Genomic DNA, 11,351 nt, shown 5'->3' with positions numbered 1-11,351 from the left:
ATAAAATTGAAAGTGTAATAAAATAAAATTAAGGTACGAGTCTTATTTTTCTGGTGTGGATGACCTTTTTGATTTCATTTCATTGTATTTTCAGTGAATCTTTTGGGGCTCTTTTTAATATATAATAACAAAGAAACATATTTTCTAATCTTTATTTTCAAAAACATCCCAACAGAATCAGATAGGGACAACTGACCCCCCTAAAGTTTGTACAGAGCCAACTTGGACCGGCAAATTTCGTTGCATAGTCAAAATGACATTTATTATTTTTTTCGATTTTAATAATACTTATTTTCTTTTCAAAATGAACAACAATTAGTTATTTTCCCTTTATATATCTTTTCAAGTTGAATACCAATTACTCCCTCTGTTTCATATTAGATGAGGTACTTTCCTTTTTAGTCTGTTCCAAAACAAATGACACATTTCTAAAATTGGAAATAATTCAACTTTAAACTCTTTATTTTACTCATTTACCTTCAATGAGAAGTTTTTATAGCCACACAAATGTCATGGTCCAACAAACCTTTTACCCCTTAAGCTTTTAAGACCACAAGTTTCAAAAGTCTTCTTTTTTTTTTCTTAAACTCCGTACCGAATCAAACTACCTCATCTAATATGAAACGGAGAGTAGTTGATTTACTATACAAGGAGATATGTCCGTATGGAAAATTCAAGAGTTTTAGCCAATATTGTCCCTTATTTTTTAGGGTAGGTCTATTTTGGTCCCTCAAATATAACCCTGGACATATTTAGTCCCTTAAATATGCTAAAGTGGAGCACTTTTAGTCTCACTGACAGAATGTGTTCAAAAACTAACGGTGGTAAGCAACTCTGATTCATGAAGCAAATCTTCTACTCCGAAGCAAAACGTTTCCTCTCCTTTTATTGGATAATACAAATGATCACTTTAATTCCTCATTTTTAGATAATATCTTCTAAAATGTTGACCTTCAAAATATCCCCTTCTGTATCAGTTTTAAGTAGGAGTAACAAACGGAGGGTCGGGTCGGATATGGTTCGGGTTGAAAACGGGTAATGAAAAAATGAATCAATTATCCGACCCGACCCATACACATACACACACATATTTTGTATGTTAATATATATAAAAATTATGCAAATTTTATATACTTTTTCGGCTACCAGATGTAAATAGTTTCTGGCTTGGGCCTTGGGCTATAAGTGATAATACAATCTGGTTATTCGTTTGCTTCAATAATATGCCTAGAAGTGATCTTGGCATCTCTATTTTTTCCAAATTTTAACTTTTCTTTTTGGAAATATCAACCGAAATTTTTCAAAGTAAAAGTTTCAATGTTAAAATCTTAAATTTATTAGCTTTGTAATATAAGTGGGTGTTAGTTTATAAAATATTTTCGATAAGTAAATTAAAAAGACGGTGAGTGGCGAAATCAACTCCATAATTGATCTTGGACAGATTCTATCAGTGAGACTAAAGGTGCTCCACTTTAGCATACTTAAGGGACTAAATATGTTCAGGGTTATATTTGAGGGGCCAAAATAGACCTACCCTCAAAGATAAGAAACAATATTGGCCAAAAACTCGTAACTTCAAGGCTTGGTTTTCTAGAAAAAAAATATCTTTTTCCCCTTAATTCAGTTTTCCTCTATGCTTCGCGAAATTTTCTTCGAACACTTAAATGTACGAAATAATATTTTTTTTTTCCTTTAAATAAGTTATGATTGTGGTATGAAAAAATGAAATAGTACTACATTAGTAATTTTCTCATTGAAATGACAAATGTTACTTCCCTATCTGAAATTAAATATATCCTACTTAACATTTGGATAGTCAAAACATTAGTTATATTTAACCGAAAAGTTTGAACTTTTAAAGGTTTTGAATGCAAAAACTCCCATATATCTAAGTAGTTTTCAAATATCTAATTATTAACTAAATTTAGATTAATCTGTTTTTAATATATTTGATAACAACCTTACAAAATCACGATCGGTCATTTAATTTACTACGAAAGAAACATCGTGCATCCTAGCTTAAAATCTCTATTTGTTTTCAGCAGAACAAGTTTGATTTTCCGACAGTCGTGCATAGCTAGTACAAAGTTGAAAAAATTAGTTGATTAATGGGCTAAAATACACTTTTCTTTTTTAATTTAGATTTTCTAGTAAGAAGGGGAGTCTCGAAGTAACAGTAAAGTTGCCTTATGTGATTTATGAGTCACGAATTCGATCCGTGAAAGTAGTTATTAATATTTAGGGTAGGCAGGGGCGGAGCTAGGTAGGCGGAAGGGGATTTAGCGAAACTCCCTTCGCCAAAAATTACACTATATATAAAAAATAATTTTTTTCATGTATATATATTGCGTGTTGCATCTCTTTAGCTTCTTAATTAGCGTGTTTACTTCTTTTATTTTTTGAATCTTCTAGATGAAATTCCTGCTTCTGGTACTAAGGGTAGACTGTCTACATCACACCTCTTGGGGTACATCGCTTTTTCAAACCCTGCGTAAATGTTATATGCTTTGTGCACCAGTGTTTGCAAAGTCATTAAAAAATAGCCACTATTTTGCTGCAAAAGGGACCGGTCCAACATAATATACTGAAGATCGGTGCACATGTGTATGAACTTCCAGCATATTATGCTAGAACTCCAACACATGAAAAGTTTCAGTATAATATACTGGAGATTGGAGCACTTATGTATGAACTTCCAGCATATTATGTTGGAACTCCAGCACATTATGAAATCACATGTATAAAATCCAAATTCCAGCATCTTATGCTGGAATATTTTTCAAATTTTGAACAGTATTTTGGTTCAGATTTAGCTTTACATGAAAATTAGCTAAATTTCGATTACTTTTGAAACTGTGGCTATTTTTCAATTACCACTTGTAAATTTAGTTATTTTTGAATTTCACTCGTCCATTTATTGACTTAGCCAATTTTGACCTGTCCAAAAACTGCTCATTCGATACTTCTAATGAAAATCCAAAACTTCTTTTTTCCAATATTTAGATTCGAATTTCTTGCTCAATTAGAGGAAATCGACATGGAAATAATTCCAACGACGAGGCAAAAGACAATAATGGACTCTTGACTTGGTTTTGTATTCTGAGGTGTGGAATTGCTTTCATAACGTTGAAATTTCTCTTTTACAAATATGTTATGTGTCTCGAAGCCAATTTTCTCTCCTTAGAATTTTTCTGTTTAAAATAAAAATCAATTATTCATTATCAACCGTACCAAATTTAATAAAGGGGATTCAAGAAGATATTCTAAATTATTCTCTATTTAAATAAAAATCAACTATGCATAAACTTTAATCTAAACGGATATGCATTGGTGTACAAATCACATATCATGAACGTTTGATGCAATAACAACTTATATTATATTATATAATCTCAATGTAGAGAAACCACTACACTTCACCCAAGATAGATTGAGATTTTCATAGCAACAATTTCAAAGATAATATTTCCACTCAAAATAAGTTAAAGCCAAAATTAGCCAAAAAAGATGGTGCTTCAGCTTCAGCATGGCGCATGTGACTGTGACAACTCTGTAGAAACAAAAATACTAGGACGATTTAGCAAATTTTCCTCATCATGTTCATCTAATATGGTAAATTTAGATTGAGCAAATGAGGGTGTGGCTATACCAATGAATAGGAGAAAGAAATATGTGGTGGACATGATTTTCTCTTTTGTGTTTGTGTAAAAGAACTAAATTGAGGCTCATTTTATAGTATTGATACAATGTATTATTTAAGAAAGAAATTCAATGTTATATTATATTATTGAAATCTACTAGTTTTTGTTACCAAAAAAGGATTCATTATGGATAACATATTTAGTATTGTAATAATGCAAATTCAATTACATGCTTTAATAAGAAGGCAAATCAGATTTTGTATTATGAATTGTCCATGTTTAATTGCTTAAGTATTAAAGGCAACAAATAAAACTGAAAGTATAATAAAGTAAAAATTAAGAGGATTAATCATGAGTCTAATTTTTCTGGTGTTGATGTCCTTTGATTTAGTTTCTTTTTATGTTCAATGCGAATCTTTTGGGGCTCTTTTTTGTAATAGCAAAGAAACATATTTTCTAATGTTTATTTTCAAAAAAAACTTCGTATGTGCTAACATAACCCTCTGAATTTTGTTAAATAGTAAAAATGACATTTAAGGTGAAAAATGTCCATTTAAAAAAGGAAGTTAAAATTTTCCAATATAGAGATCACGATATAAGTCAAATTGAATTTTATATTTTCCCTTTTATGCTCATATTTCTTTTATTATTTTCAAATATTTAATTAATCTATATATATACTATTTATTAAAAGCACGAAGGCCCTTAGCGAAATGTCGTTTGCCTTTTTTACCCTTAAAATATGATTTTATATTGGACAAAATCACCATTTAAATTATCTCTTAATATTTAAAAATTTTAAATTGAATAAAAATTTACTTATTAAAGTTTTCCTTATTTAAAGGGTTACGTATAAGTCTAAAATTTAGGATATCAAACCAATTAAAATTTGACCTTGTATAGATCAAACAATTCGTTTATAATAATGTGTTTCTACTTTTTTAGACCTACAAATAAGGAACATGCATTTATAAATAAAGCATGTTAAGATTACATTCAATCTACTGTTTCCTTTCAAATTAAATATTTAAACTATTCTATATACATCAAATTTATATAATTATTTTCTTAAAAAAAATACTTTACCATTAAAGTATATTCCATATTTTGACTATCTATAACTTAATCCATTCTACAGATTTGGACGAGAAGTAAATGAATAAAAAAAAGTAAATTAAAGACTAATATCTCCTTTATTGACAATTTTGAGAGGCAACCAAGTTAAGAATTAAATAAATTAGGAAACAACATTTACTCTTAGAGGAATAATTCACAATTACATATTATATTTTACCATCGTGTGTTTCTAATAAGCTATTAATAATTTGACAAACAATTCGATATGCTAATTCATTTCTAAAAAGAACATTAATAAATATTCATAATTTTTTACTCACTAATACTAACTAATAAATAATAACTTTCATAAACCACAAAAAAAAAAATTGTCAACCGAAATAACATAAAAAAAAATGAAATTTGAATTAAAATATAAATATTCAAATATTGAGGACCGACAAAAATTAGAACTTTGGATAAAAGGTTTTATCACATTCACTTCCGCGGCGCGATATTATATTCTCAAATTTTGAAATGCGATTAATAAAGAATGTTTTTGACGGCTCAAAGGATTATTAATGAATTTTTGATGATCTACATATAAATCTAATTACACACGATTGCAAAAGAACTTCGGGACGAGCTTATGCGCAAGGGGTTGGGCGCATACCAGGCGTACGTCTGGGGCATTAAGGTGGAAGGATCAAGATTTATTATTTTTAGAAACTTATATGTTTTTCATACAAACATATTATTTAGTTATATTTATACGTTCGTTTAAAATGTTCTATAATCATTGACATGGATACATGCGCAAAACGCATATCATAAAACTAGTGACTTGATAAAAGTGTCATAACTACTAAAGCGTAAATAATACTCTTTGGATTCAACAAATTAGTTTTCATTTTCATAATAAGCACTCAAAACAAATACGACTTCAATATAATCGAATAAACAACTAAAAAGCAATAAATTTTTTCTCTAAAGTCGAATAAACAAAGCGATTACAAATGTAGGAGGGGATGTGAAAATCTTTAAGCACCCAAAAATATTCAAATTGCATCCTTCCTTTGCCAACTCGTCCGCTACACCATTAGCTTCCTACAACATGTTTCAGAAGCGAATCCCCTGGCATTATGCATCAGTAACCTACAATCGTCAATCAAATTTTAGTAACACTTTGATACTATGTTGCTCGGACTCTCCAAAGATGTTGCCGGGTGCGTGTCGGATCCTTCAAAACTAGTGTATTTTCAAAAGATCCGATACGGGTGCGGCAACATTTTGGAGAGTCCGTGCAACATAGCGTTGATGTATATTGTTTACCACATTGATAACATTCAAATAACTGGACCTTGTTATACCTTGATATAAGGGAAGCAGATTATAACTACTTAATTACTGCTTTGGTTGACGCTCGAGGAAAGCTGATCAGTTCCTTCAGATGTTCAATACAATCACTAGAATTACAGTTCTTGAACTGTTCAACGATCTTCTCTCGTTTTGGAGAATAAGCAAGGAGGAGTTTTATTAAGTACATTTCAGCTCTTGATCCTTTGAATTCCCTTACTCTCACCTTCTGAATCATCCTAAAAGCTTCATTCAAATGGCTTTCTGCCTTCGACAAGTAAGAAAACAGTTCCGTAGTGCGACTCTCGTCGACCTAAAGAAGATCATATTGCACCAAAAGTCAACCTTTCCAACATTCACGAAGTGTCGTATATGAACATAGACACAACATCAAACACAGTATAATCCCACAAGTGGGTCTGGAGAGAGCAGTGTGTACGCAGACCTTGCCCCTATCTTGAGACAGAGGCGCATGAAGGATTTAAGATCTATAGGTTCAACCCTGAAGGTTTTTGGCCATGAACCTATAGTATTTTTAAATTATGGATTCAAACCTACTATTTATTATAATTTTAGTAAATTTTTACACATAAATTTATGTTTTGCGTCGAAAGTACTGGATTCAGTTGAACCCGATGTTGCAACTCTACATCCGCCTCTGCCTTGAGAAGGATATTTCCGAGAGACCCAAAAGGTTCAATGTCCAGACACACAGAAAGAGAAACTAAATGTCCGTAGTCGGGAAATTAAGTCTTACCTCCACTGCCACACTTAAGTCAAGCTCATAAAGGTTAGGTGAACCACGAAGTAGGACAAGTGCACCAGAAAATTGTTCAACTGAAATCCCCAAAGCACATATTTTCAGTGTTTGCAGGTTTTGTGGTAGAACAAGCCTATCTGCTGCCACATGAAACAACTCAGCTAAAATCTGAAAAAAGCAATTTGAGTGAGAGATAAAACATTAGTTCTAGTTACAACTTTGTTTTGCAAAAATAACAACTGCAAATCATAGAAAATAAAGCAAGGTATATATGTTCTGACCTCTAGGGATGACCTATCCAAGCTGAGGTGCTTAATGCTAGTAACGATTGGGTTCAGGTATTCAATATCGATGTTATCGATAGTTAAGTTCTCAAGTTTTGGAGCAACCAAACGCATACGACCAAAAACACGGCAAGATATCAACTTCAAAGTCTCAAGCATTGGTAAAATAAGAGTGTCTTCTATTAGCTTACATTCAATTTGAGTGTCTACTAACTCAAGGCTAACAAGATTGGGGAATTTGACACAATCGGACGGCCTAAAGACAGTGGACGCTAAAACCTCCAAATGTGTCAATGATGAGCAAGTCATTATGCCATAAGGCAATTCATATAAACAACTGCCATCGGGCAAATGTATGGTGAACTTCTGTATACCATGCTTCGAGACAAAGATGATCCATGGATCCAAATACTTTGCCATATAATCATCATTTGACATAAAATGGAAACCGAGAATAGGTCCAGTATGCTGCAAGAGAATTGTATTGATTATCCTTGCAGCATTACCCACTCCTGCGTCAAATTCAGAGTCAAATGAATAGTTAAATGCAAAGTCAAGAAATTGGCTATCAAACACAAGGTGTGGTAGTGTGGACCACATCTGGTTCCACCGCTTTGATAAGGCGCTAGTTATTGCAGCATCTCGGATAGGAATGCGCTCTAGTATTTTATGTATTATCTCAGTTGCCGGGAAGGATGAAAGAGATTTCGGGTACAGAAATGATGGCCAATTTTGACCGGATGGGAGGTTTTTGAAAGACAGAGGCCGAGCTCCGGTTTCCGAGTTGCCTACATATCCCTGGTTTTATAGGTATCAGGCCATGGGCCTGGCCTAGTTCTGGATTCACATGCGGAGTATGCCATCACAGATGAAAGACTTCCTCGCATCAGTAGATACCTTGCTTTTCACCAATCGAGTCATAGTTTTTCTCTGAAATAATTCACAAACATGTTAGCTTGAACACGAATTGAGGATCTATAAAACAACAGCGAGCAATGGATATTAATGCAGATATTTTTAACTTGGAAAAGACCAAGGCAATAGGCACTTCTCTTGGGTTCTCAAAAGGACTTTCTGTTGAACTTCAAATATCTGTTCATTCCCATAGGATTTATTTAACAAATCAAACTGGAGTTAAAACGTATTACACTTAACCAAGCAGAGACAACCTGGGCATCGAAGGAAAAGGAAGAGAACAGATACTGAAATTGTAAATTAACGTAACAATCAGAAGAATATGAGGCTTCCAAGAATAAAAGCACACGAACCATTGCTTATACGCTCATTTAACTAACATATTTATAAGAACTGCACTTTCACAATTGTCACATCGCACTCCATTTCTATATATGAACAGAAACTCTAAATTACAAAATTAAACTTCAAATTCTTTGATAACATAACAAAAATGGAGTTTCATCAAAGCAGGAAAAAGAAAAACACAAAAGATTCCTTTAAATAAAGAGAGAATCCTCCTCCTAATTATTCCTGCTACATATATCTATTAGTCTTTCCCAAATTTGAAGTTTATTCAAATTGGGGGAACTCATAATGAGGTTAGAGCATAAGAAATTTGACCCAGCCCACCAAAACGCCTACACTAAACATTATATGCCTCAAGCAGTTAAGGATAATAGGAGCCTCTTTGGAACTGTCCTGCACTGTGAAACTTTGAAGCAACACGAATGTGATTCTTGTAGAAGTGGCAAAAAGGGGATATGGATGTGAATTTGAGGTTTCAAGCTTTCTGCTTTCAAGAAAATATTTTAAATTAAGATATGCTAAGAAGAAACAAATACGTAAAACTTTATACAGACTTAATAATTCTTATGGAATTGCGTCTTTGACCTCCCTAAACTTTTCTTCCCATGTTCCTCTAACTAGGGTAGAAAAGAGTGAGTTCAGCTTCAGTGACTACCATTTGTCGCCAAGATATGATCGAGGTCAGAGATTTTCCAAATTCTGATTCTTATGTTCTTATTTAAATATTTAACTTACTACTCCTACTGGCTTATTTAAGGATATCGATTATTGTAGAACTGAAGCTCAATTTTTAGAAACCAAAGAGGACCAGTGAACCCCCTAGCACTAACCTAGAATTTAGTGTATAAACTTAAGCTGCAGCAAACAGAGCAAGAAAGCCAAAAATGACATTTGTCATTTGATCTTACAGTAGATGATTCCAGAACCGAGCAAGAAAGCCAAAAATTGACATAGAAAATGAGAACTCTAGGTTTGAACTACAAAAACCTAGGAGAAATGGGGGTTAACTTCTTTCTTATTACTTATACCACCAAGTATGGTTTTTATCTTTCTTTTTCAACCTTTAAATTTTGTGACAAAATTCCCACAGGATGTACAAAATCCAGCAAGAAAAACTATCCGTAAACAACAGCTATAACCACAGGATACTCATCAAATTCCCATTATCAACAAAAAGCAACGAAACTCACCAGAATTCAAAAATACAGCAACGAAAACTCACTAAAACTCGGAAATACAGCAAAGAAATTTCACTAAAATTCAGAATACAGCAAAGAAAACTCACCAGAACTCAGAAATACAGCAAAGAGTAGAGAAAACTGGAATCAAAATGGAGAGAAGCTTTGAAAGTTGAAACGTCTGTTTTGAGAGAGAATAGCACTATGGTTTAATGCTGTATTCTGGCCCGGGCCCGGGCCTTAGTGGGCCTAACGGGCCGGGCCTCGCGGTCCCGGGCTTCATCCTGGGCTCTGGCGGTCCTGTCTTCGTGGGCTCAATGGGTGGAACCGGCCCGTGACGGGCCTAAGCCCACATGGTCCTGTGCTTAATGGGCCGAGCTCGTGGGCTTCGCGGGCCTAGCGGTCTTTTTTTTTTTTAAGGCAATTTCTTGTAGTATCATGGCTATATTAAAAATATATATGTAGTATATATGTATATCTAATTATTAAAGTGCTTGACGAAAAAGAAAATAACAAAACAATAGTAAAACACTAAATTGTCATGCATAATATATTTTCTTGTAGTATATTATATTGTATCTTATGTATATATATTCTCTTATATATTTTCTTGTAGTATATATATTGTATCTTATGTATATATATTCGCATAATATATTGTCTTGTAGTATATATATTGTATCTTATGTATATATATTCGCATAATATATTGTATCTTAGTATATATATTGTATCTTATGTATATATATTCGCATAATATATTGTCTTGTAGTATATATATTGTATCTTATGTATATATATTCGCATAATATATTGTCTTGTAGTATATATATTGTATCCATTTACACCAGGATCTAGGTAGGCGGGCGGTAGTCCGCACGGCCATCCAGATCTAGCTGCTTTAGTACACTTTTAAAGGTTGGCGGTAGTCCGCACGACCAATAAGGATTCGAAATATACGGAAATTCTATTATAGTTTAATGACTGTATGGAAGGATCTATATCCTTTTACCCAAGCAAGGGGCCTGTCTAAGCCCGATACATACTCTTACTGAGCCCATGTGTCTAGCAGTTCTAACTGTGAAAGAGATAGCCCTTTTGACAACTTCAGCGGGCTTTAATGTCACAGCTGGCTAGACGTAGCCACTAAGGCAAAGCCAATAAGAGTAGTACCAGAACCGACTGTACCACCATCTTGGAACCAAATCAAGAAACTATATTAAAATTTCTTTATATTTTGAAAGAGTCTGGATTCTTCATGGTTAATATGCAAGAGAAATTAGTGCTTCAACATAGATATGAATCCGTTTAGCCGGACATAGTCACGGCTAGGGAGAGATACTAAAAATACTTAAAAGAAGAATAAATATGTACCTTGTAGGCCGAGAAGCAAGGCCCTGAAGATGAACTTCAAAACTTTTATTAATTCTTGAACTCGATTTACAAACTAAGCTATGAACTAAGTGTTTACAAAGGGGGTTGGTTGAGAGAGAGAGAGAGGAGAGAGAAAGTCGAGAGAGAGGGGGGTTCCGGCCTTCTTCTTCTTCAAATGAAGAAGCATTCTTAAATAACAAAAAAAAAGAATCTTGAATAGTAAAATGGGTCCCACATCTGGGTCCCTACACAGTGTTTTTACTGTAGATAAACAGTGTTTCTACTGTTGATGAACAGTGTATCTACTGTTTAAGTGGGTCCTGGCGGCTGATAAGCTGTCAAGTCTTCTTTTTGTCCATATTTTGCATCTGTTGGAGGAATTCTTCCACCTTGTCAATTTCTCTGTCAGATAATATCATTTCTGGCTGTATAGGTTGAG

At 33.4% G+C, this 11,351-nt stretch overlaps 1 protein-coding gene across 2 annotated transcripts; it reads right to left on the bottom strand.

Moving 5' to 3' along the window:
• Positions 1-5,588: 5,588 nt before the first annotated feature.
• LOC104216224 (F-box/FBD/LRR-repeat protein At1g13570-like) lies at positions 5,589-9,726 on the bottom strand. Of its 2 annotated transcripts, none has more exons than XM_070168426.1 (5): positions 9,646-9,726; positions 7,095-8,027; positions 6,811-6,981; positions 6,068-6,366; positions 5,589-5,852 (listed from the first exon to the last, which is right to left on the bottom strand). In XM_070168426.1, exons 2-4 carry the CDS (start codon positions 7,695-7,697, stop codon positions 6,094-6,096), a joined length of 1,047 nt encoding a protein of 348 aa, XP_070024527.1. In that variant the 5' UTR covers positions 7,698-8,027; positions 9,646-9,726; the 3' UTR covers positions 5,589-5,852; positions 6,068-6,093. The 2 variants fall into 2 exon arrangements, with proteins under 2 accessions (XP_070024527.1, XP_070024540.1); XM_070168439.1 differs by having other exon boundaries at positions 7,095-8,189; positions 9,646-9,694.
• Positions 9,727-11,351: the final 1,625 nt, after the last annotated feature.

Source organism: Nicotiana sylvestris, chromosome 1 (genome assembly GCF_000393655.2).
Source record: "Nicotiana sylvestris chromosome 1, ASM39365v2, whole genome shotgun sequence".
In the NCBI taxonomy this organism is placed as follows: Eukaryota; Viridiplantae; Streptophyta; class Magnoliopsida; order Solanales; family Solanaceae; genus Nicotiana; species Nicotiana sylvestris.
This window is presented reverse-complemented; position numbering and strand designations above follow the sequence as displayed.